The sequence below is a fragment of the Pipistrellus hanaki genome, assembly GCF_964339955.1.
Source record: "Pipistrellus hanaki genome assembly, chromosome: 5".
NCBI classification, from domain to species: Eukaryota; Metazoa; Chordata; class Mammalia; order Chiroptera; family Vespertilionidae; genus Pipistrellus; species Pipistrellus hanaki.
The window spans coordinates 68,155,150-68,175,831 of NC_140507.1; the positions used below are offsets into that span (position 1 = coordinate 68,155,150).

Here is a 20,682-nt window from a genome sequence, read left to right on the forward strand (position 1 = left end):
TTTAAAAAATAAGTTAAAGTCAGCAGTTGAATTTCTAAAACATGTGCAGAAGAATTGTGTATTAAAATTAACTATGTTAAATGGCAAGATGGGATGTCCCCAGGGCCTTCCTTTCACTGAGCTGGAAGTGAGTTATGATATCTGAGGTTTTTCATATCTTATGCTGGTTAGCTTATTTAGACACATGGGAGAGTTTCATATACACACAGAGTTTGAAAGAGGACTTAACCACTTCCACTGTCTGTCCACCTGATAGGGTTTTAACGTATTGCTGCAACACTTTCTTCTACCTTGTTCTCTTGAGCCTTGAACCTAAAGGTGACTCTGGCCTAGTCTTATGCTGAGTTCCTGGATAGGTGAATAGGTGAGCTGTGTGTGTGTATGAGAGTATGTGTGTGTGTGTGTGTGTGTGTGTGTGTGTGTGTGTGTGAGAGAGAGAGAGAGAGAGAAAGAGAGAGAGAGAGAGAGAGAGAGAAAACTAAGCCTAAAGAAGACCTGTTAGTATGGATATTCCTAGACATATCAGGAACTTGTTCAGCCTTATGCCCATTCTTGATCTGCCTATGCCACATACTAAAAATATACATTTGATACCTACTTACAGCTTATGGACAAAGAGTTAGAAGGACAGGTTTGGAACTGAGTGACCAAAGGAACAGTGACAGCTCAATGTAGTTTTTGATCCTGGATTGGAACAATGGAAAAATTTGAGTATGGACTCTATCTATATATATAAAAGCCTAAGTGACTGAACAACTGGTAGACTGGTTGCTATGACACACACTGACCATCAGGGGACAGATGCTCAATGAAGGAGCTGCTCTCACATTGGGAGCACCACTCAGCTGACCAACAGGTGCCAGATGCAGGGCTCACAGCTGGCTGCTGCAGCCCCGAGACCACAGCGGAGCAGCAGCGAGCCTACTGAGCTGTGAGCGGTGGTAGCTCCAGGCACAGCAGGGCCAGAATGAGCAGGAGTGGCAGGCAGGAGCAGCAGTAGGTGCTGAACTGCTCGTTTTGGCCCGAACCCTGCAGGCTATGCCAAGGGTCACCACCAGTGCATGAATCCATGCACTAGGCCTCTAGTATTATATAATTGGCTTCAGGAACTAGAAACCCCTACAGTTCCTAGTTCTGGTAGCCAATTGATTCTTTTAATGAACTCAGCTGTCAGATAATAGGAATCATTCTTGCTTCTACTTTTGTCAGTGCACTCTCAGAGAATTTGGGTTATAATCTTATCATTAACATTTATGGACTGACCTTGAGTAACCTCTTAGGTATTTGGCTTCAGTTGCATTTTATGTAAAATAAGGCATAAAGGTAGGAGATTGGGTAAGATAATTTCTTGAGGCACTTTTCATCTCTAAGATCTGTGAACTATTTAATGGTCATCATCCTTGTCATGTAAGATTTTAGAGCCAAAGGAAATGAAATTTGAGGCAGAGGAATTTTAATACCAAGCACATTGAAATTTAACTGGTAGGGGTTATCCTTTAAAATGATCTTTGTACATAATGGAACTTTCTTGCTTTTAGCGGATGATTTCAGCTCTCAGGATAACCTTGATGACCCAGAACCTGGTGGATGGGATGCTACCCTCACTGGGGAAGAGGAGGATGAGTTCTTTGAACTGCAGATTGTCAAACACCATGATAGAGAGGTAAGTGAAACATAACTCAGGAGGACAGGATGAGAAGTAGTTTCCTTAACCTTTCCCTGAGCCTTTTGAAACAGCCAGCAAGGTTATTTCAGTGCTAACATTTCTCTAGAAATGTTAAATGGAAACTTTTCATTATGGCTTCCAAAAAGAATGGAACCACTTCCAGAAGGAGTGGATCATCAGATTAGTCCACACACCACTTACTTCCTCTCCTGGTGAAGGCTGTGTGTTAGTGTTCATTGTACAGGTCTGCAGGGCCTACTCTCTAGGGAAATGCTGCTGAAGTGAAGAGGTAAAGTGATACCATACCTGGGATTTGCTTTGAAATTCTTCAGTTAATACTTTCTAAAAAAGGTAGAGTGAGGAGAGAATCAATGAATCCAATGTGGTAAAATCCTAATAATGTTTGAATTCGAGTGATGGGTATACAGTGGGGGTTCATTTAAAACTTTGGAGTATATTAGGAAAATTATAAAATATTTTAAGGAAGGGAAGTTGATGTGGTGCTTGAAGGACACATGGCCTACGATGCACAACCTGGGTCTGACAGGAGGAAGCAATCAGATAACCCAACTGTGGCACACTTTGTAACAGACGCCGGGCCCTTCTATCGTAGGTCAGTGTCATGCATGATAAAGAAAGACTGGGGCACCATTTCAGATTAAAGTAGAATAAAGGGACCATGACAGCTAAATGTAGTTTATGATCCTGGTTTGGAACAATGGGAAAATTTGAGTATGGACTCTTATGTCATAGTACTGCATCAATGTGAAATTTTCTGAATATGATAATATTCAGGAAGTCATTGGATGCCCTTGTTCTTAGATAATAATTGCTAAAGTATTTAGGGATATAGAGTTATATGTCTATAACTTTCTCTAAAGCAATTCAGCAAAAATTAATAACTGTGTGTATGTGGTTGAAGAAGAGGGAAAGGAAAAGTGGCCAGTGTTAACAGTTGATGAATCTAGATGAAAACCTGAATTTGAACTGAATTTCCAAAAACTTTTAATGTTCATGGCTGGCAGGTGAGCATTAAAAATAATAATAATAATAATAAAATTCAAATCCATCCAGCAGAGAACATTCTGCTCTGTATTCCCAGCCGAGGGTGGTCAGGGCCACACCCTCATACTCCACAGTCTTCAGGTCAGGGCTCTTAGTAGACTCCCTCACGACCGGCGCGTTCCACCTCAGCCCAAGCCAAAGGGTCTCTTTGTGAGTTTCCTGCTCTTAGGAGAAGAAGGGAAAAAGCATGTTCTTTCTGTCTCCTCTGCAGGTGAAAGCGGAAGCTTCGTGGGACTCCGCAGTGCACAGTTGTCCTCAGCTCAGCAAAGGCACCCCTGCGGATGAGCGACTGTTTCTGATTGTGCGGGTGACGGTCGGGCTCAGTCATCCAGCTGACATGCAGCTAGTGCTGCGCAAGCGAATCTGTGTCAATGTGCATGGCCGGCAGGTGAGTCACTCATCCTAGTGGAAGAAATGACTGGAAGCAGGGCAGGGCCGTGGAGTGACCACTCTGGCCTCCTATACCACAGGCTCTGTGCAGCATCGCACACTTCTTTTCAAGGGGCTATTCCTGGCCTGTAGCTGAGCTTGTTTCCGTTCCGGAGCATGTTACCCTGACTTCCTCTGAGCCAGTAGTAAATCATTACATTGGATCTTTATTATTGGATAGGCATAACTTACAACCATTTATCAGGTGGTACAGAGCCTTGTCCAGGTGAAGTTTGCCGTTCTTGTTTTTGACTTTTCATCTGGGTCCTCCAAGATGAGAAGGTTCACTGCAGTGAGCCTTTGTGCTTCTTACCCTTTGCTTTCCATACCTTTCTTTCCTTTCAGTCATCTCTGAATTGGCTGATTCATAAATTTGGGATGTGGACTCTTACTAGGCTTTGGGGTAAAAGATGAATAAGTAATAGTCTCAGTCCATAAAGAGACAGTGTCCATTGGCATGTATCCATGTTTAAACAGGTCACTCTGCTCTCCTGTGACAGTGCCCTGATGTGGGTGCTCACCATGTTGTGGGAGAGGACAGGTGCAGAAGGGAGAGTTCAGGCTGAGGACGTCAAGGGAGACCTGAGAGAGCAGGTTTCATGTGAGCTGCTTTTTTACAGACAAGGAAGGAGTTGTTGGCTGTTCCGTGTGCAGGGGTGGTGAGGATGGCAAGGGTGTGGTAGGCTTGGGGAACCTGGAGAAGCAGGTGCCCTGCAAAGCCCAAGGCTGTGGCCAGCATGGTTGCAGCTAGATTACAAAGGACCTTGTACCACATGAAGGCCACATTTAGTAGGACATTTCTGGGTGGATATAAACTCTTTCCGTTATTGATTTTGCAAATACAGGATTTGGGAGGTTGATTCTAGGGATTCTTTTTAACTGCCTATGCTCACTCTTTGGAGGCCTTCCCAATACACTGACTAAAACCAGAACAGACGAAAATAAATCTTTTCATTTAAAAGAGCACAGTCATGGTTGACAGAGTCCTAGATGTAATCGCCACCCCTAAAAATTAATCTTTAGTTCTAAATGTCACACAGATACAATCTTTGAAATGAAGACTGGTGGTAACGCTGTTAAAATTGCAGCTCTTTAGCTGGGCAATCCAACATCAATAAAGCCCAGGTCGCCGGGTTAGCCAGAGATGCATATGGTATGTCTCCCATTCACTCTTCTCTTCATCTCCCTTTTCTCGGAAGGCTTGATGGATTAAAATCGACACGCTAGGGAACAATTTTGAAGAGTTATTTGCCGTTTCAGAACTAGAGATTCTGGTTGCCAAGCACTGCAACTAACCTGGTACAACCGAGACTGACTGGGTACTGGCCCCACAGGATATTTAACAGAAAGGGTGCATGGTGGTGTCACCAATTGCCTCATTTCCCCCCCTGGTTGAAATGATTTGATAGTATCCAGTTGATACTGAATGAAATGGTAGTATTTTAGGGCACAACAGTTTTTGTCCCAATTACAGGTATTTCATTTCTAAAAACGACATCTGTACAGAAAAAACAGGGACTTCTTTAGGAGCCTAATACATGCAAGTCAGCTTCAGTAATTGCATAGACATAGAAAACAAGAAAGGGAGATAACAGCAGCACCCACACGCTCCCTCCCTCCCCCCCTGCCCACACACACCCATTAGAAAATAGCTGTAGCTCCTCTCTGGCCAGGGGGACTAGCTCAGCTTGGCAGGCTGTAATCAAGAGAGTAAAGGGATGAAGTAATGGTCTCTTTGCATTCTAAAAGTTTAACATCTCTTTTAAAAATTAACTAAATATTACTAAATAGGAAAGAAATTACTCAGTAGGTTTGTGAAAATATGTATTCCTAAGACCAAGCAGTTTGATTTTTCTGTTTTCTTTGGGGGGTTTTCACTTATTTCCTGCTTCCCTTTTTGCATGAGGAAAAAGGTTCTCTGTTAGTTTAATATTCTCTCTTCTTCTTATCTTAATTCACCAATTATATTCTGCCCTCATCCTTGCTCTCTTCAACCTCTACAGGATGTTCAGTCTTAGCAGCATCTTTAAATGAGTCATCTATGCATTAATTCAACAGTTCAATTCTTAACTGCAAAGAGCACAGTCAGCATAAACAATGACCATGCACTCTTAAATCATCCTTCATAACGATCCTGCTTTGGTCAAGAATTTAATGCCTGAACTTGTCAATATTCATGGTACAAGATGTCTATCGTACTGGAATAAAAAAAGTGTAAGAGTCACCAGTCCTTGCTTACATCTTAGTTAGAAGGTCATTTTATTGTGTAGAAGTTAACAGCCTTATTTCTGTATAAGCAGAGTTATACCAGATGCCTAGTGTCTGTTTCCAGAGGTTAGGGTCTGTGCTTTCAATGTGTTGGGTATAGGACCTAGCACACATGTTGACACACAAATATCTAAAATGGGTTGTGTGTACTAAGACAAAGTTGAGGAATCTGTGTTTGGTGATTTGGATTTCAACTTGCATAGATTGGAATATGTTCTCTTTCTTTTTGGTTGGAGTGAATGCAGTATCATGTACGCTGTTTTTCTGATTATATAAATTCAGTTTTTGAGGTGGGAAACCATATCTTCTATTTTGTTTTTCTAGGGTTTTGCTCAGAGTCTCCTAAAAAAGATGTCTCATCGAAGTTCTATTCCTGGCTGCGGAGTGACTTTTGAGATTGTCTCCAATATCCCAGAGGTGAATGATCATATGAAATTTGAATTTACTAAAAATAAACATGTAAAAGGAGATAACTCCCTGAAAAGCCACCTATCTAAGGTGTTATTATTATAGTTACTATTGTTATTTTATTATTATTTCTCTTTATGAACTAAGGGAGATATTCACAGGAATTAAACAAATCAGGCTTAAAATGTCCCTGACAGAAGGTTATTGGAGGATGCAGTTTTTTTTAAAATATATTTTATTGATTTTTTACAGAGAGGAAGGGAGAGAGATAGAGAGCTAGAAACATCGATGAGAGAGAAACATCGACCAGCTGCCTCTTGCACACCCCCTACCGGGGATGTGCCCGCAACCAACGTAGATGCCCCTGACCGGAATCGAACCTGGGATCCTTCAGTCCGCAGACCGACGCTCTACCACTGAGCCAAACCGGTTTTGGCTGGAAGATGCAGTTTATGCTTCCCAATGTTTAATCCCTGATTGAGAGAGTTATTAACTGGGCACTGCACCCCTGGTATTGAAGGCCTTCAGGACATGAGCAGGAGAAATGAGGGGCCTACAAAAAGGATTCGATGACAGAGAGAAAGAGGAGCAGTCCCTCTCTACACTCAGTGTCTGAAAGCTGAGTGTCTCGACACTCAGTGAGTGAGTGAGGAGGTGAGACTCCTTCCTCAGGAGTGGAGCATGAAGCGTGAGTCCTGGGGGCGCGCCTTCTCGCCTCACATGCCACCCACGTCAGCCCCATTCTCTTTATTTGAGGGTTTAGTGTGTGTTCATTGATCCTGTTGAGTATCTGAACAATAGGTGGAACAATATATATTTTAATTCAGAGAGCAGTTTTTGGAAGAGATTTCTTGTATTGCAAAACACTTTTTCTTTCAAATAATGTCAAATAGTAACTTGTTTTTCCTGGATCTTCAAAGTGTTAGACTTTTATAGTAAATATTAACTGTTAAACTATTTAATTTGGAGCCTGCTGAACAAATGTTAAGTCTGTTTTCAGAGTTAGACTACCTGCAAAATCTTGGGTCCATAATAGATTTCTCTTTGCATACTTATATGTTTAACTAGAGACTTGCTGTTTATTCTCTGCAACTGAATGTTTTGTATGTTTTTCTGGTTGTTTCATTTCTTAACTCTATAAGTGGTTTGAGTGTAGTTGAGAAACAGTGACAGCTATAATGAACCATCTCCATGTTTCCTTCCTCTCTTCATCTTTCTGTCCCCCATCACTTCTCCCCTCCTATTTTTAGTTTTCTTATCTTCTTTAAAAGTGTTTTGATTCTTCAGGTGGTGTGGTTTTCAAAGGAAGAAATGTGAGGGAAAGAGCTGAAATAGAAATATAACCTTGTGTGTTTGGGCTACCTGCTAATAATTAGCTAAACACGTCAGTTGGCAAGCATAATTTTTACATTGCCAAATTCTGATGATAAAGTAAAAGGGAAAGTGGATCTTAAAGCCTACAGTGAAAGGACTATTAATTAGTTAATTTTTTTTATTTAAAAACAAAAAGATCCCTTAAGCCCTGGCCATTGTGGCTCAGTGGGTTTGATCCCTGGTCAAGGTCACGTACCTGGGTTTCAGGTTCACTCCCCACCCCAGGTTGGGGTGCCTGTGGGAGGCAACCAATTCATGTGTCTCTTTCACCTCGATGTTTCTCTCTCTCCTCCTCCTTTCCTCCCTTTTTCCACACTGAAAAGCAATAGGAAAAGTATCCTCTGGTGAGGATTAACAACAACAACAACAAAAAGATCCCTTGAGAAGCTAGTTCTCATCATGAAAAAGCCCCAGAAAGTCCTTTTGTGTTCCATATTGCAGAAGCTGTGAGGGCTTGGTGGCAAGAAGTAGTCATAGGCCAGAGAACAACAAAAAAACATATTCACTTTGTGTGTGTGTGTGTGTGTGTGTGTGTGTGTGTGTGTTTTAGCAACGTGAATGCTTTCATTGCTGGTAGGAGTATAAAATGATTCTCCACTTTAGAAAATAGACACCTACCCTATGACTCAGTAATTCCATTTCTAAGTTCTTACCCAAGAGAAATGGAAGCATATGTCCATAAAGACTTGCACAGGAATATTCGTAGCAGCTTCTCAAAATAACCTGAAACCAGAAACAACTCAAACATCCATCATCAGATAAATGGATAAATAAATTGTGGTGTCTCCATATTGTGGAATCTTGTTCAGCTATATAAAGAAATGGACTATATGAATGAATCTTAAAATTATGCTGAGTCAAAGAAGCTAAATACAAAAGAGTATGATTTCATTTATTTGAAGTTCCAAAAAAGGTGAAATGCTTAATATGTGTGATCAGAGAAATTATCTTGCCTTGAGGAGGGCTGGGTTGATTGTGAAGCCCATAAATGAACTTCCTGAGGTAATGGCAATGTGTTATGTTTGATAGGTGTGTGGGTAACATGGAGCCATATGCATTTCTTAAAACTCAAGTTTCCCCTTTCTTAGAAAATCAGGATAATGTCTGTGCCCTTCAGACACTGAAAAGTGTTCTGTGTTGAGTGGAAAAGCAAATATTACTCTAGCCTTGCCTCTTTTGCTAATTATGTGGCCTTCCTCTTTCCTCATCTATGAAATGAAGATGATTTTCTTCTCAGGGTTATTAAAAGGTTCACGTGCATTACTATAGAAATAAAAAATGTAACCATCTTCCAAATTCTTCCTTTTTTTATCCATCTTAGTACTCATTTATTATTATTGTTTATTATTATATTTTTTAATCCTCACCTGAGGGCATGCTTAGAGGGAGAAAAGATGGGGGGGGGGCATCGGTGTGAGAGAGAAACTTCAATCAATTGGTTGCCTTCCACATGCACCCTGACCAAGGATCAAACCTGGAACCCAGGCATGTGCTCTGATCAGGAATCAAACCAGCGACCTTTGATGCACAGATGATGCTTAATCAATCGAGCCCCTCCAGCTGGGCTCTGATGCTCATCTAAATTTTAACAAACATTTTTGGAAGTTGGAATGTGTCTTATTATTAATGATGTCTTAAAATCAGTAAGCAGACATTTTTTCTCCTTAGAGGTATATAAAATGATGGGGTTTTTTTTCATTACAGTTGATGGCATCTTAAGATGCAGTGGCATATGGATATATATTTTGTAGTTTTTGACAAATTCACAAGTAAATAAAGTATCTGATTTTCCCTGAGCAGAATAATTTGTTATGAACTAAGTTTGCTGGAAATAAATACATTAATAAAATCCCACCCCTTCTTGTGTATATCCCATTCATATGCATGGCCCGTCCATGTCAGACAGAGGAGCAGGGTTGGGCTGTGCTGGAAAGCATAGGGAGAATTTTCCTGGATACTTCTCTTCTTGGTCAGCTCTGCCGCTCCAGAGTTGAGGATCGAGACCAGTTGTAGAAGCCAGTGCACCTTGACTAGTCTGTGGCAGGCTGCTTAGTGAAAGTGTTGAAACCCACCCTTCTTTCCATTCTTATTCTCCATCTCCATGTCTGCCTCTTACTAGGCTTGTTTGGATCCCACCCTTATCTAGCTGTTCCCCAGCTCCTCATTCTTCTCTCCTGCCCCTCAAGATGCGTTCCTAAAATACTGCTTATTATATTTCCAACTAGCCCACCAAATCCTTTCTAACCAGTAATGCTTTTGTTTACAGTGGAAATCAAATAGAGAACAGTTTTGTTGAGAACGTACTATTCAGCTATGTTGTGTTTAACCTTTCAAAGCAACCTCACCACTGTTTATACCGTGATTTCTGTGGGAAAACGCATTCTAAGTTCCAAAAGCTGACTTTACAATGGAACTTGGGCCTATATCCCTTTTGTTAGCTCAGTACTCTGTATGTACATGTGTGTCTGTGTAGATCAAGATGCTTTTAACACTGTTTTCTTCTGCCATGTACTTAATTTTAATATATAACTTTCCATTCTCCAGGATGCCCAGGGCGTAGAGGAACGAGAAACATTAGCGAGAATGGCAGCTAATGTGGAAAACACGGCTTCTGCTGACTCCGAGGCTTACATTGAAAAATACCTTCGAAGCGTGCTGGACGTGGAGAACTTGCTCACTCTGGATCGCATTCGCCAGGTCAGCCCGCAGCGCTGGGTGCAGGGGGCTGACCCAGCCGGATTCTGTGTTTGACTTTCGGCATCACAGTACTGTTACGTGTAAACTTTGAAGCATCTACTTAAGTGGAGCATATTAACTTAGCCTTGCCAATGTAATCTGTGAAGATACAAGAGTTACATTTGGAAAGTTATTGTTTCTAAGGCGCTGTCTGGTATCTAGTTGCCTTGAAGTAATGGGAGAAAATATTTAACTTTTGCTAGCTAAAGAATCACTTAAAAAATTCCTTCACCCTGGGCAGTAATGTTGCTGAAGAAATATGCAGTAGTGAGGCACAGGGTTCCTTTGCTTAGCTGGACATGCCTCCCACAGCCATAGAACGGTCTCCAGACGGGAGAACAGAAATGCTAGCAGTAAACCTAGCCCTCAGGGAGACCCTAAGCCTCATGCTACCTAGCAATGAGACTTTTTGCAACCAAACATACTAATGAAAAATAAAAGTAAATGATCTGATTTTCACAACCTTTCTCCTGGGACTGACTTTCTGCCAGTTTCAGTGGGGCCGACAGTATAGAGGAGTGAAGCATCCAGGTAGCCTGTCAGCTCTGTAGCTAACACAGTAGTTGTAATGGGATCACTAGTCATGTGGAGTTACAGCTATTACATATAGAACTAGGAATGTATGTGTAGGAGGTCACTCAAGGCTTGCTTTCAGTGGTATTGCTTCGGAGTGTGTCTCTGATACACAGTTTTCCTCTGGTTCTGACTGGCAGGAAGTTGCGGTGAAGGAGCAGTTGACCGGCAAAGGGAAGCTGAATAGGAGGAGTATCAGCTCTCCCAATGTGAACAGAGTGAGTACATGGCGTCCCATTCTATGTCCTGGGAGCTAGCAAAAGGGTCTCCTTCTTCTTCTCTTTCCTTGAATAGCTCTTCCCCATCCTTTAAATCTCACCTCAGATACCATTTCCTTGTCTGAATGGGTTGAAGGGCCTCTTTTCTCTTCCCTGGAGAATCTTCATGGCTCTCTCCCTGCCATTCCCGATGTCAGGGGGAAGTACCATTTAAGTACCACTCTGATGTTTCTCGTTTCTTTAGCACCAATGCCTGCCACAGTGACTGGGTGTTCTGTGACCAAGTGCCTAGGGCAAGCCATTTGAATTTTCTGGACTAAATTATTTTTAAATTGATGACAAGTCTGGGTTAGGTTTACAAACTCAATTGCTAACAGGCCATCCAGGTTAGTATAAATGAGTAAAATAAGTTTATTTCATAACAGTGTCTTAAGTTTTTTTTTTAGTTTTTTTTTTAAGACATGAATGTATAGTTTATGTGCATATTAAGCATGCAGATAATTATTCACGAGAAATATGCCTGTGGCCTGATTTACCCCTCCTTTCTTTTGAAAAAGATATGGATATAGGAAACATTGTACCTTTGTCTGGACTTTAGGCCAAGAAAAGCCACAGTACAAGCATGTGACAAAGAGCAGCTGACCCTCAGCCTTAGCCTTTGAGACGCAATAGTGATGGGGGCCCCCGAGTGACTGAAAGACATCACTCGTGCTCTCAGACTGAACGGTTGGGAGCGTTCTCAGAGGTTAAGAAGTATCACTTTAATTCAGCATTCATATCTCTCGTTCCTTCAGAAAATGATATGTTTAAATGTACTGATACATGCTGAGATTTATTATTTAGAATACTATGATTTAAAATAGCTTTTGTGTATACATTTGCTATGAATACCCAGAAAAAGGAGTCATAAGATCAGGATACATAAGATAACCAGTAACCTGTATCTTTTAAATGGAAAGGGATAAACGAATGGGGCCCAGTTGGTTGTTTCCTCAGCATAAACTGGGTATCTGATCTTATACAAACCTCCCTTCTTAAAATTGTGGCTAACCAAATCGATTTAAAAAATGTGCCGTCCAGTCCCAAAGGCCACTCGTCTACGTTTGCAGCTGTGGCCTTGGCAGCCTGACTGCTCCTACCCAATTGGAACATTCTGTTGACTCCGTTTTCAAAATCTTGTATTTCCAGGGCCGTAGATTTATGTACTTTTACACATAGAGGACTAATCTCCCTCCTTATTTCTTCTTCAGTTGTCTGGCAGCCGACAAGATCTCATTCCTTCTTACAGTCTAGGCAGCAACAAGGTACGTGTTTGTAACTATTTTCTGTCTGTCTCAGACCTATTTCCCCTTCAGCTCTCCTCTCAGTGACCACACACTAGTCTTGCAGGCCCAAATCTCTTCTACTCTTCTATGCATGTGGAATTTATTAGGATGTGTTTAGAGTTCACTTCTTTTTATCTGATAGATAAAAAGCCTTCTTGTTACTCTAATTTTTGGGGGGGAGGGGGATGTTCAAAAACAAATTGGTTATTAAGTTCATATGTCTGTTTAAAATACTCTTCTTGTTTGTACCAGAAAAGGAAATTCAAGTTAGATTTTTAATAGTAAAATACTGATGTAATGATTGAAAATGTATAATAAATATGAAGATGACACCTAAAAGTTAGTACTATTTGTTATAAGAAAGAAAAATGAGGGAACAGAAATTTTGTTAGCTGGAATGTATTTACTTATTAATATAGCTTTCCCTGATTGAACAGAGTTTTAAGCATAGATATATCATTATTATTAACTTAAAAGGGATCTCTTGAAGATGTCATAACTAGATGTCACATATTACAGTTTGTGTCTGATATTTTTTGAGGACCCTGATTAGAGGTTAGCACTCTCAAATGTGGATAACATGCTCTGTGTTGATATCTTAATCCTTGGGAGTTGAACTAGTGGGAGGGATTTATCACCAAGGCTAGGCTTGCAGGGCAAGTATAGGAGCAGGAGCTGGCCAGAGCGAGAAGAGGAGTCCCTCAGAGAGGGAGGAAGGCTTGGAAGGGAGAGTGGCTTCAAAACTGGGGGAGAAAGGGTTCCAGATTCTTTAGAGACATAAAGTGAGGACTGAAAGACTATTTTGGATGTGACAAGTAAGAGTGTATTGGAGACCTTGCCCAGGGCAGTTTCTATGAAGGTCTGGGTAGAAGTTAGCTGGACATGTCACTTAAATGAGTAATTATAATCTTACACACTTCAGTTACTCTTCCAGGACTTTCCTTGTTTGAGCCATCATTTTAAAAAAATATATATTTTATTGATTTTTTTTTTACAGAGAGTAAGGGAGACACAAATAGAGAGTTAGAAACATCGATGAGAGAGAAACATCCATCAGCTGCCTCTTGCACACCCCCTACTAGGGATGTGGCCACAACCAAGATACATGCCCTTGAATGGAATCGAACCTGGGACCCTTGAGTCCGCAGGCCAACGCTCTATCCACCAAGCCAAATCAGTTTTGGTTGTTTGAGTCATCTTGATTTCTTGGGGTGTCTGAGTAACTTAGCAAAATTGCGGAAAGCCTGATTTCCATCCTCTTTGATCATCCCCATGTCAATGTGCTGTCCCAGCAACAAGGATATGGCTACCTCCACCCTATTGCAGTATGTATTTTCAGTAGGCATTACTTAAAAAAAGTTAAATACCCTTTCTCCCCAGTTTGCAGTCTTCCTCAGCCAAGGCAGTCCCGCCCTCTGACAAACATTAGAGGTGTTGTCAGGGAGAGCGGAGGGGCCAGCTGGCCATTGCTAACTTTGTTCCCAGTGCAGCCATGGAACGAGCCCTGAAAGGGTACCAGGTATAACTGGGCTTCAGTCAACTTCTGTCATTGTCCTGTGTTTGTTTTCATATCTGCAGGTTACTAGTAAAAGGACTATATTTACACTAAATATTTATCTCTTTTCTGAGTCCAGCATGACTAGAGAGCAATCCAGTTCCTGAGGAGGGGTGGCTGGGTATTGAGAAAATGAAAGAAAGAGACAGGCACAGAGATAGAAGGAAAAAGCTGGGACCAAGTGGGACCACTGTCCTCCGACATGGACATGGACAGGGACAGGGACAGTGACCCTGAGCCAATACAGCGTGTTCATTTTATACAGCAAAAAATAGGAAGTTTTACTACAAGTCAAGACAAAGGAGATTATGTGCTTTCTTGGGTGGGCCAGAGTCGTATTCACTCCTGGTGCTTGGCTGGATTTAAATAACAAAACCCATCCCCTGGCACCTGGGACCAAGATCAAGCTAACAACACTCTTGCCTTTTGGCAAAGAGTGTTTCCAGGACGTGGTTTTGCCAATGGCCACCGGATTCAGCTGACAATAAATAAAGAAATGCCCATGTGTCTTCCCTGGTGATCTCTACAGTTTACATATCAAAATTAGAGACCTTTGCTTTTCACTAGGGGAAAGGTAGAGGAAAAGTGTTCTAAGACAGATTTTTATAAAGGGACCTGTTTCAGGAATAAGGAAATTCATGTGAGAGAGGATTATAACTGTGATGCTCAAAAACAAAGTGGAAAGAACACTAAGCAGCAGAGTTTTGATTTCAAGCTCACTTCAGTAAGGGAGTACAGGGTATACTTACCCCACACCCCACCCACTTTCAGACGGGAGGCCCCTCATCCAAAGCAGAGCATATTAATAGATTTTTAGGGAAAATAAATATTTTTAAAATTATATTTTCTTACTAGAAGAAAAGAACCCCCCTTAACTCCCTCCCTACTGCCCCAGCATTAGTAGCAAGGAACAGAGTTTGCCCTGTGGCCTTTTAAATGAAACAATGGAAAAACATCTTCAAATATGGCATTGCCTGGAATTCAAAGTTTGTTATTAATGTTATCCATAATACAGTTCCTCAGGATTGAGTAATGTTTAAACTAATTAACATACAAATGATCTAAATCCTATTAACTCTCTTTACACTGCAACAGTGCTTATATACATATGAAATGACCTGAGGTCAAGGGAGTCCACTGTGGCATTGTCTTTAATGGCATATTAGAAACAAACTAAACATCCGTTGGTTTAATCTGATTACATACATTTTATATGCATCTGGGTGCGCACATACATGTGCAATAAATAAATGGTATGTTGTGCAGCTATAAAAACAATAAGGAACCCCTCCAGGTACTAATATGGAAATTTAGTCTATAAACTTTGTATATCACCAGGATATACTAAGTAATTAAAATGAAGAGCTGGATGTATAGTAGGCTGCCATTGTATTATTGAAGGAGGGGACAAGAGGGAAGTGTGTGGCAATTTTTAGATTTGCTTATACATACATAAGAAGTAGTATGAGGATATATTATAAACTAATACCATTTCTTATCTGCCTGGGAGAGGGTGGAAATGTGTGGGGAACTGAGCAGGCACTGGGAGGGGGAAGGCAGCTTCTCACTTTGAATTGTATGAATGCCTTTTTATATTATTTGGTTTTGGAGCATATGAACAAATTACCTCTTTACAAATTAAATACATTAAAATGTAAAAATTTTATTCTATACCTTTTAAATTGCTAGAAGTTTTTGTCCTCTTGTATTGATATATATTGGGTTGAGAAGGTCTCCACTTAGTTTATCCATAACAATTTGCGCACAAAATCCTAAAGGAAAGATGATTGATAAAATTGTTATGGGAAATATCAGAGACTCACATTGGTTTTTTTCTTTTCTTTTGGGGGCTTCCTGTATTCTTCAGTTTTCAGAGATCCAGGGAGAGGTAATTAATCCATTAGGTTTGCCTAATGAGTGGGATACAAGTACTATCCTACTACTTAAAACTTAACACTCTTGCTTTTACCTTGGGATTAAGACTGAATTTTTAAATGTAGCTTTTATAAGATGACTAAATTTGACTCTGCTAATTTTTTTGGACTCACCCTTTTGTAAAAATAACTTTGGTTGTCAGTATGTATCATTCCTTTCAAATGTTCCTTGTTAATTGGGCTTAACATTGTAAAAGTTCCTGTCAAAACAGACGAGGAACTAAGGCATCTTACTGAATTTAGGAGGCTCTGGAATGGGAGGTGTTGGAGTTAATTCGTATTAAGCAAATAGTACAAATAAACATTTGGGAACTTGTAAGATATTCTTTTCTGAAGCATGGGACGGGGGAGAGGAGTGAAAAAATGGTGAAGGTGCTTTGAACATTCTTTCGACAGCACCGAATTTAGCTCAGCTGGACCATCTTGGTTTCTTTGCACAGAAGTGTCTAATGTTCAAGAGAGTTGAGTCAGAAACATAATTTTATCATGGACTTGATGATGCTTAAAATGCTAAAAAAAATTGGTTTTGAAATGATTGAAGATTATGATTACATTAGTTACACCTATCTTGCCAACTTGCATGGCTTTTTCTGGGTTGTTTACATTGATCTATGTATCTGTCCCTTTGAGCTTGATTATGAAACCAGACTTGTGCAGTAGAATTTGATGTGCTGTGTCCTTTCCTGTGTGACATTGGAACACTCAGGTTAGCCAAAATAACGTGTAGAATCAGCATAAGTTCAGGACTCCTTTCTCTCCTAATTTTCAGTTAATGTAATGGCAGAGAGTAATCATTTGGGAGCAGCACACTAAAAGGTGGGGCAGGAAGGTGAGAGGGAGTGGTCGGGTTACTAAAACAATCCAGTTTGGCCTATACCCCTTTGAATCCAGCCAGTCATATTTCACATTTCCTTATTTATTAATGATTGTTAGGTATTAAAATTGCAATAGTTTTACTGAACTCCATCAAAATGGAATTTTATGAACTATTCCCAACTTATAAATTCACTTTAGGGCCTAAAATAAATCATTCTTAATAAGCTTTTCAATTAAAAAATATAAAATACCCCTAATTGCAGTGATGTTGCTATTTATTATTACTGGATATTTCATTATGATTGTTAAGGCAATTTTTTAAAGATCAAATGAAAACTTAGCAAACTTTGTATGACCAGTCTATCAAGATGGGCTCATATTTAGGTGCAGAATTAATTTCAGAGATTGTTTTTTTTTTCTTCCGAAAACACAATGGAATACTACTCTGCTGTAAAAAGAAAGAAAATTTTACCCTTTAGGTCAGCATGGATGATCTGGAGAACATTATGCCAAGTGAAATAAGCCAGTCAGAGAAAGAAAAGTACCATATGATTTCACTCATATGTGGAATTTAATGAACAAACTGAACTACCAAGCAAAATAGAGACAGAGTCATAAATAGAGGGCAGGCAGACAGCCCAGATGGTGGGGAGGTATTAGGTGGTATTTCTAAAGCCATTTGAGATGGAATTATATTTTTAATAAATTTGCAAGATATTGTTTGTCTTCTTCTGATTGGAGTTTTTGATGCAATTAAAAGCAGCCAGAAGCTTAAATGAGTATCTGGTTAACAAAACTGAGTTGTGTGTTTTGGCCACATTACCTTCCTGAAAACTGCCCTGAGTGAGTTAATTAAGGCTGAAACCAAAGGTGCTTTGTTAGTTGCAGTAGAATCCACCTTAGAATCTGGAATGTCACTTCTGTTTATATACCTCTTGTGCAGGTATCGGATCTTCCACTTTTCTGATGGAAAACCAAACCTCTTTACAGAAAACCCAAAGGTTCTATGTCTGTCCAAAGAGCCATAGTGGGAAAACTGAGATGGACAGGGGACTAAACCACATTCCAAGTCAGCTGAGAGACTCCTGTGTTTCCCTGTTCAGTTTGCCTGTAAACGTGATGCTAGCTACAAACATGGCTGTCTTCAATAGGGTTTTATTTCCTTGAATTCCACCTGGGGGCACAAGTAATCGCTAATCCGTATGAAGTTCCTGTAGGGATCGGAAAGGAAGCCAGAGTTTTCTCTTGTGCCTTCTCTTCTGGGCTGATTGAAGTTCAATAGACAGGCAGGCAGAATGCTGAAAACAGATCACAGACTTATCTTTTTAGATTTAAAGGTGTAGATTACTGTGATGGAAGTTAAAACAAAACAAAAGAAAAAACCCACTATCCTCTTGGACTTTGAGAACAGTGCTCATATGATTTCACTCATATGTGGAATTTAATGAACAAACTGACCTATGAACAATCCAGCGGCCCATTGTGTGGCCAAGTGCCTTATATTCGTTGTCTCGAGTTCATCTCTCTCTAAAGTACCTTGAACAGAGATGCTTCCTCCCACCCCCAACATTTCAGTAAAGGGAGACTAACTGTAGAACAGCCAGGCATGTGTCTTTATTGGAAAGATACAAATCCTTGCCCTCAGGGGGCACAGTGTATAAGCTTGAACCACAGGATTCATTTCTGGCGGGAGAAGGGGCACGTACTGCAGGAGAAAGGGTCGTAGTGAATGGTGTTGGCGGAGTGCTTCCCCAGAGGTCTGTGGGTGCCGGAGGAGTGCTGTTCCCAGTTTATCACCCACATTTGTTCCCTCCGAAGCAGGGCTCCTTCCAGCCCAGAGTGATTTGTGTCCTTGTGTCTGGTCGGTAAGACCTGAGAATAGTTAGCATTCACGATTCCTCAAGGTTACGATGACGGTGAAGGTAGATGGATGAAGGGAAATGTGTCTCTGTTTTTCATTATCCGATACGCCGGCAATATGGCTAAGGCGGTATTAATTAAGGTACTGCATGCATCCTTTCAAATGTTCTCACTTGAGGTATTTGAATATATGAGACAGCAAGAGTTATTGCTTTTGTCCTGATTTGGTGGTAACATTGTGTGTGGGAGTGCCAACTGGGAGAAATTACTCGGGGAGCTGGAGGGCCCCGCGAGCGCCTTGGGGAAGAGGTGACACCTGCGTTATTTGTCATTGGACCATTATGCACCGAGCAGCCGAGGTGCTGACTCCAAATCAGCTCCTTAGTTTTCCTAAGGGACAGAGTGCCACTCTGTCAGCTGCCAAACAAGGCAGAAAAATAGAAAACCTGAAAATAAATTTATTCTCAAAGTAAGTAAGTTGTCTTCAAAACAGCCCTGCATTAGGCTTCTTCCCTCTGCGGAGCTCCAGGGGCGGCGGCCCTCATGTCCGGCCCCTGATTATGATGTCCCAGAACACAGGGCTGCAGCTGCCCGGGCAGGACAGATAATTACATTTCAATGCAAAGAACATTAATGAAACAGGCAAGTCTGTAAATCAGTGTGTGATTCATACACTCCGCCCATGAAGTATTTCAGATTCATGGTTTCCCGAATCGTCTCTCGTGTCTGTTTTTGTTTCCTTGCTTCCTAACGCTAAAACATCATGCCATTTTTTAAAAAATATCAAGTGCTGAGAGAACTCCAGGGAAGTGTTCTCTCAGGTAAACAGGATCCAGATCACTTAGGGCTTATTGATTTTATGATCAGTACTTAGGTTGCCACTAAAAGCAGATAGGCTTCCAGTACATATCTGAAACCTAAGAGGTCTTCCCTCCGCCATCTATCTTCAGGCGCAGTGAAGAGACCTCGCTTTGCAGGTGATTACTAATGAGAGCTCAAGTGGATCGCCAGGGTCACGCATCTGTGAAACACTAGCCTGAACGAATATAAAATACCATTATTTAACTCCAGTGATTATTAGAGGATCAAAGGGAACTTGAAGCATTTAAGAGATTTGCATCTCATCTCCATTACTGGTTTTTGTCCCTGTGGGACTGACGTTAAAAGTGCTCTGATGGTATCACCATTTTTATGGCTCACCATAAGCTTTAGGGTGGTAAATTAGTCCACCAGCTGGCTGGCATTGTTCAGGTATCATGCCATAACATCTCTTTAATGGGAATTTATGAAATAAGTTGGGAGTACAATAAGACCTGTCAATCCAGAGACTTCCATTATTGGAACGTGTGATTGCTTGATTTGGGTTTAACTGGAACTTACCTTTAATGTCTGTTTAAAATGAGAAGCATGGTAATATACGGTTATACAATTTTTACTTCAATGACGATATATAAATAGATGGAAAGATGCACCTGTGGAAAGAGAGGAGAAACACCTGCCTCCACTAGAGTTGTTCCTGAGTCGGGAATCTGCTGTGGGAAAGGGCATCTCCAGGCAGAAGTCAGGAAGCAGAGCACAGGGAGGCTTTCGGAAGGAAGGTGTTAGTATATCCATATTGTGCGGGAAGCTGCATCCTGTAGTAGGAAGAATGTGAGGATGGAACTGAGGAGACTCTAAGTGCTAAACTAGAGGGAGATCCAAATGTGAGGTATCATTACTACTTGAGAAATGAATGCTCTAAAGCAGTGGTCGCCAATCTTTCAGGCTCATGGACCACCGGGTGGCAACTGCTGCTCCAGAGGTTTCCTTCAGCCTGCAGTTGCCAACCTTTCGGACATCACGGACCACCAGTGGTCTGTGGACCACTGGTTGGCAACCACTGCTCTAAAACTGATCATGTCCTGTCAAGGGAATATAGCTTTAGTGATGTATAACAGTTTTTTCTTAAATATTTTTAGATTTTTATTATTGTTGTTGTTGTTAAATGATTGATTTGAATCAAAATTACCAATTTTGTCCTTGTAGGGCCGGTGGGAAAGTCAACAGGATGTATCACAAATCGCAGTTTCCAGAGGAGCCACTCCAATCTCCCCATCCCTCCCTAGTTGTCCCCAGAATAACCATTCTCCTGACCCAGGTAAGTTAGGGCTTCATTTGCCAATCACTGTCATGAAGTTCCAGCAGCTTTCAGAAATAGTATAAATCAGGATTTCCTACCTAGTAACCGCTGTTCTACTAGTTCATGCCCATCTGAGTGTTTCCCTTTGTCTTAACATGTTGAGTTCCACTGATTTCTGAACGTTGAATCTGTCTTGCATTCCTGAGATAAACACTTCTTGATAGTGATATGTTATCCCTTATTTCATAAATTGCTTGATTCCTTTTGCTGACATTTTAAGGATTTTTGCGTGGATGTTCTACAGTGAATATATGTCAGAACTTTACTCATAATAAT

At 40.9% G+C, this 20,682-nt stretch overlaps 1 protein-coding gene across 2 annotated transcripts in view; it reads left to right on the forward strand.

The window, feature by feature from the left end:
* The window catches only part of KIF13B (kinesin family member 13B), a 188,827-nt gene that overhangs the window by 137,552 nt on the left and 30,593 nt on the right, over positions 1-20,682 (forward strand). For both annotated transcript variants that reach the window (XM_084886371.1, XM_084886372.1), the window contains exons 30-36: positions 1,539-1,663; positions 2,943-3,119; positions 5,753-5,845; positions 9,755-9,907; positions 10,660-10,737; positions 11,988-12,041; positions 20,253-20,364. In XM_084886371.1, coding sequence (XP_084742497.1) covers positions 1,539-1,663; positions 2,943-3,119; positions 5,753-5,845; positions 9,755-9,907; positions 10,660-10,737; positions 11,988-12,041; positions 20,253-20,364 — 792 coding nt within the window. The remainder of the gene's footprint in view (positions 1-1,538; positions 1,664-2,942; positions 3,120-5,752; positions 5,846-9,754; positions 9,908-10,659; positions 10,738-11,987; positions 12,042-20,252; positions 20,365-20,682) is intronic.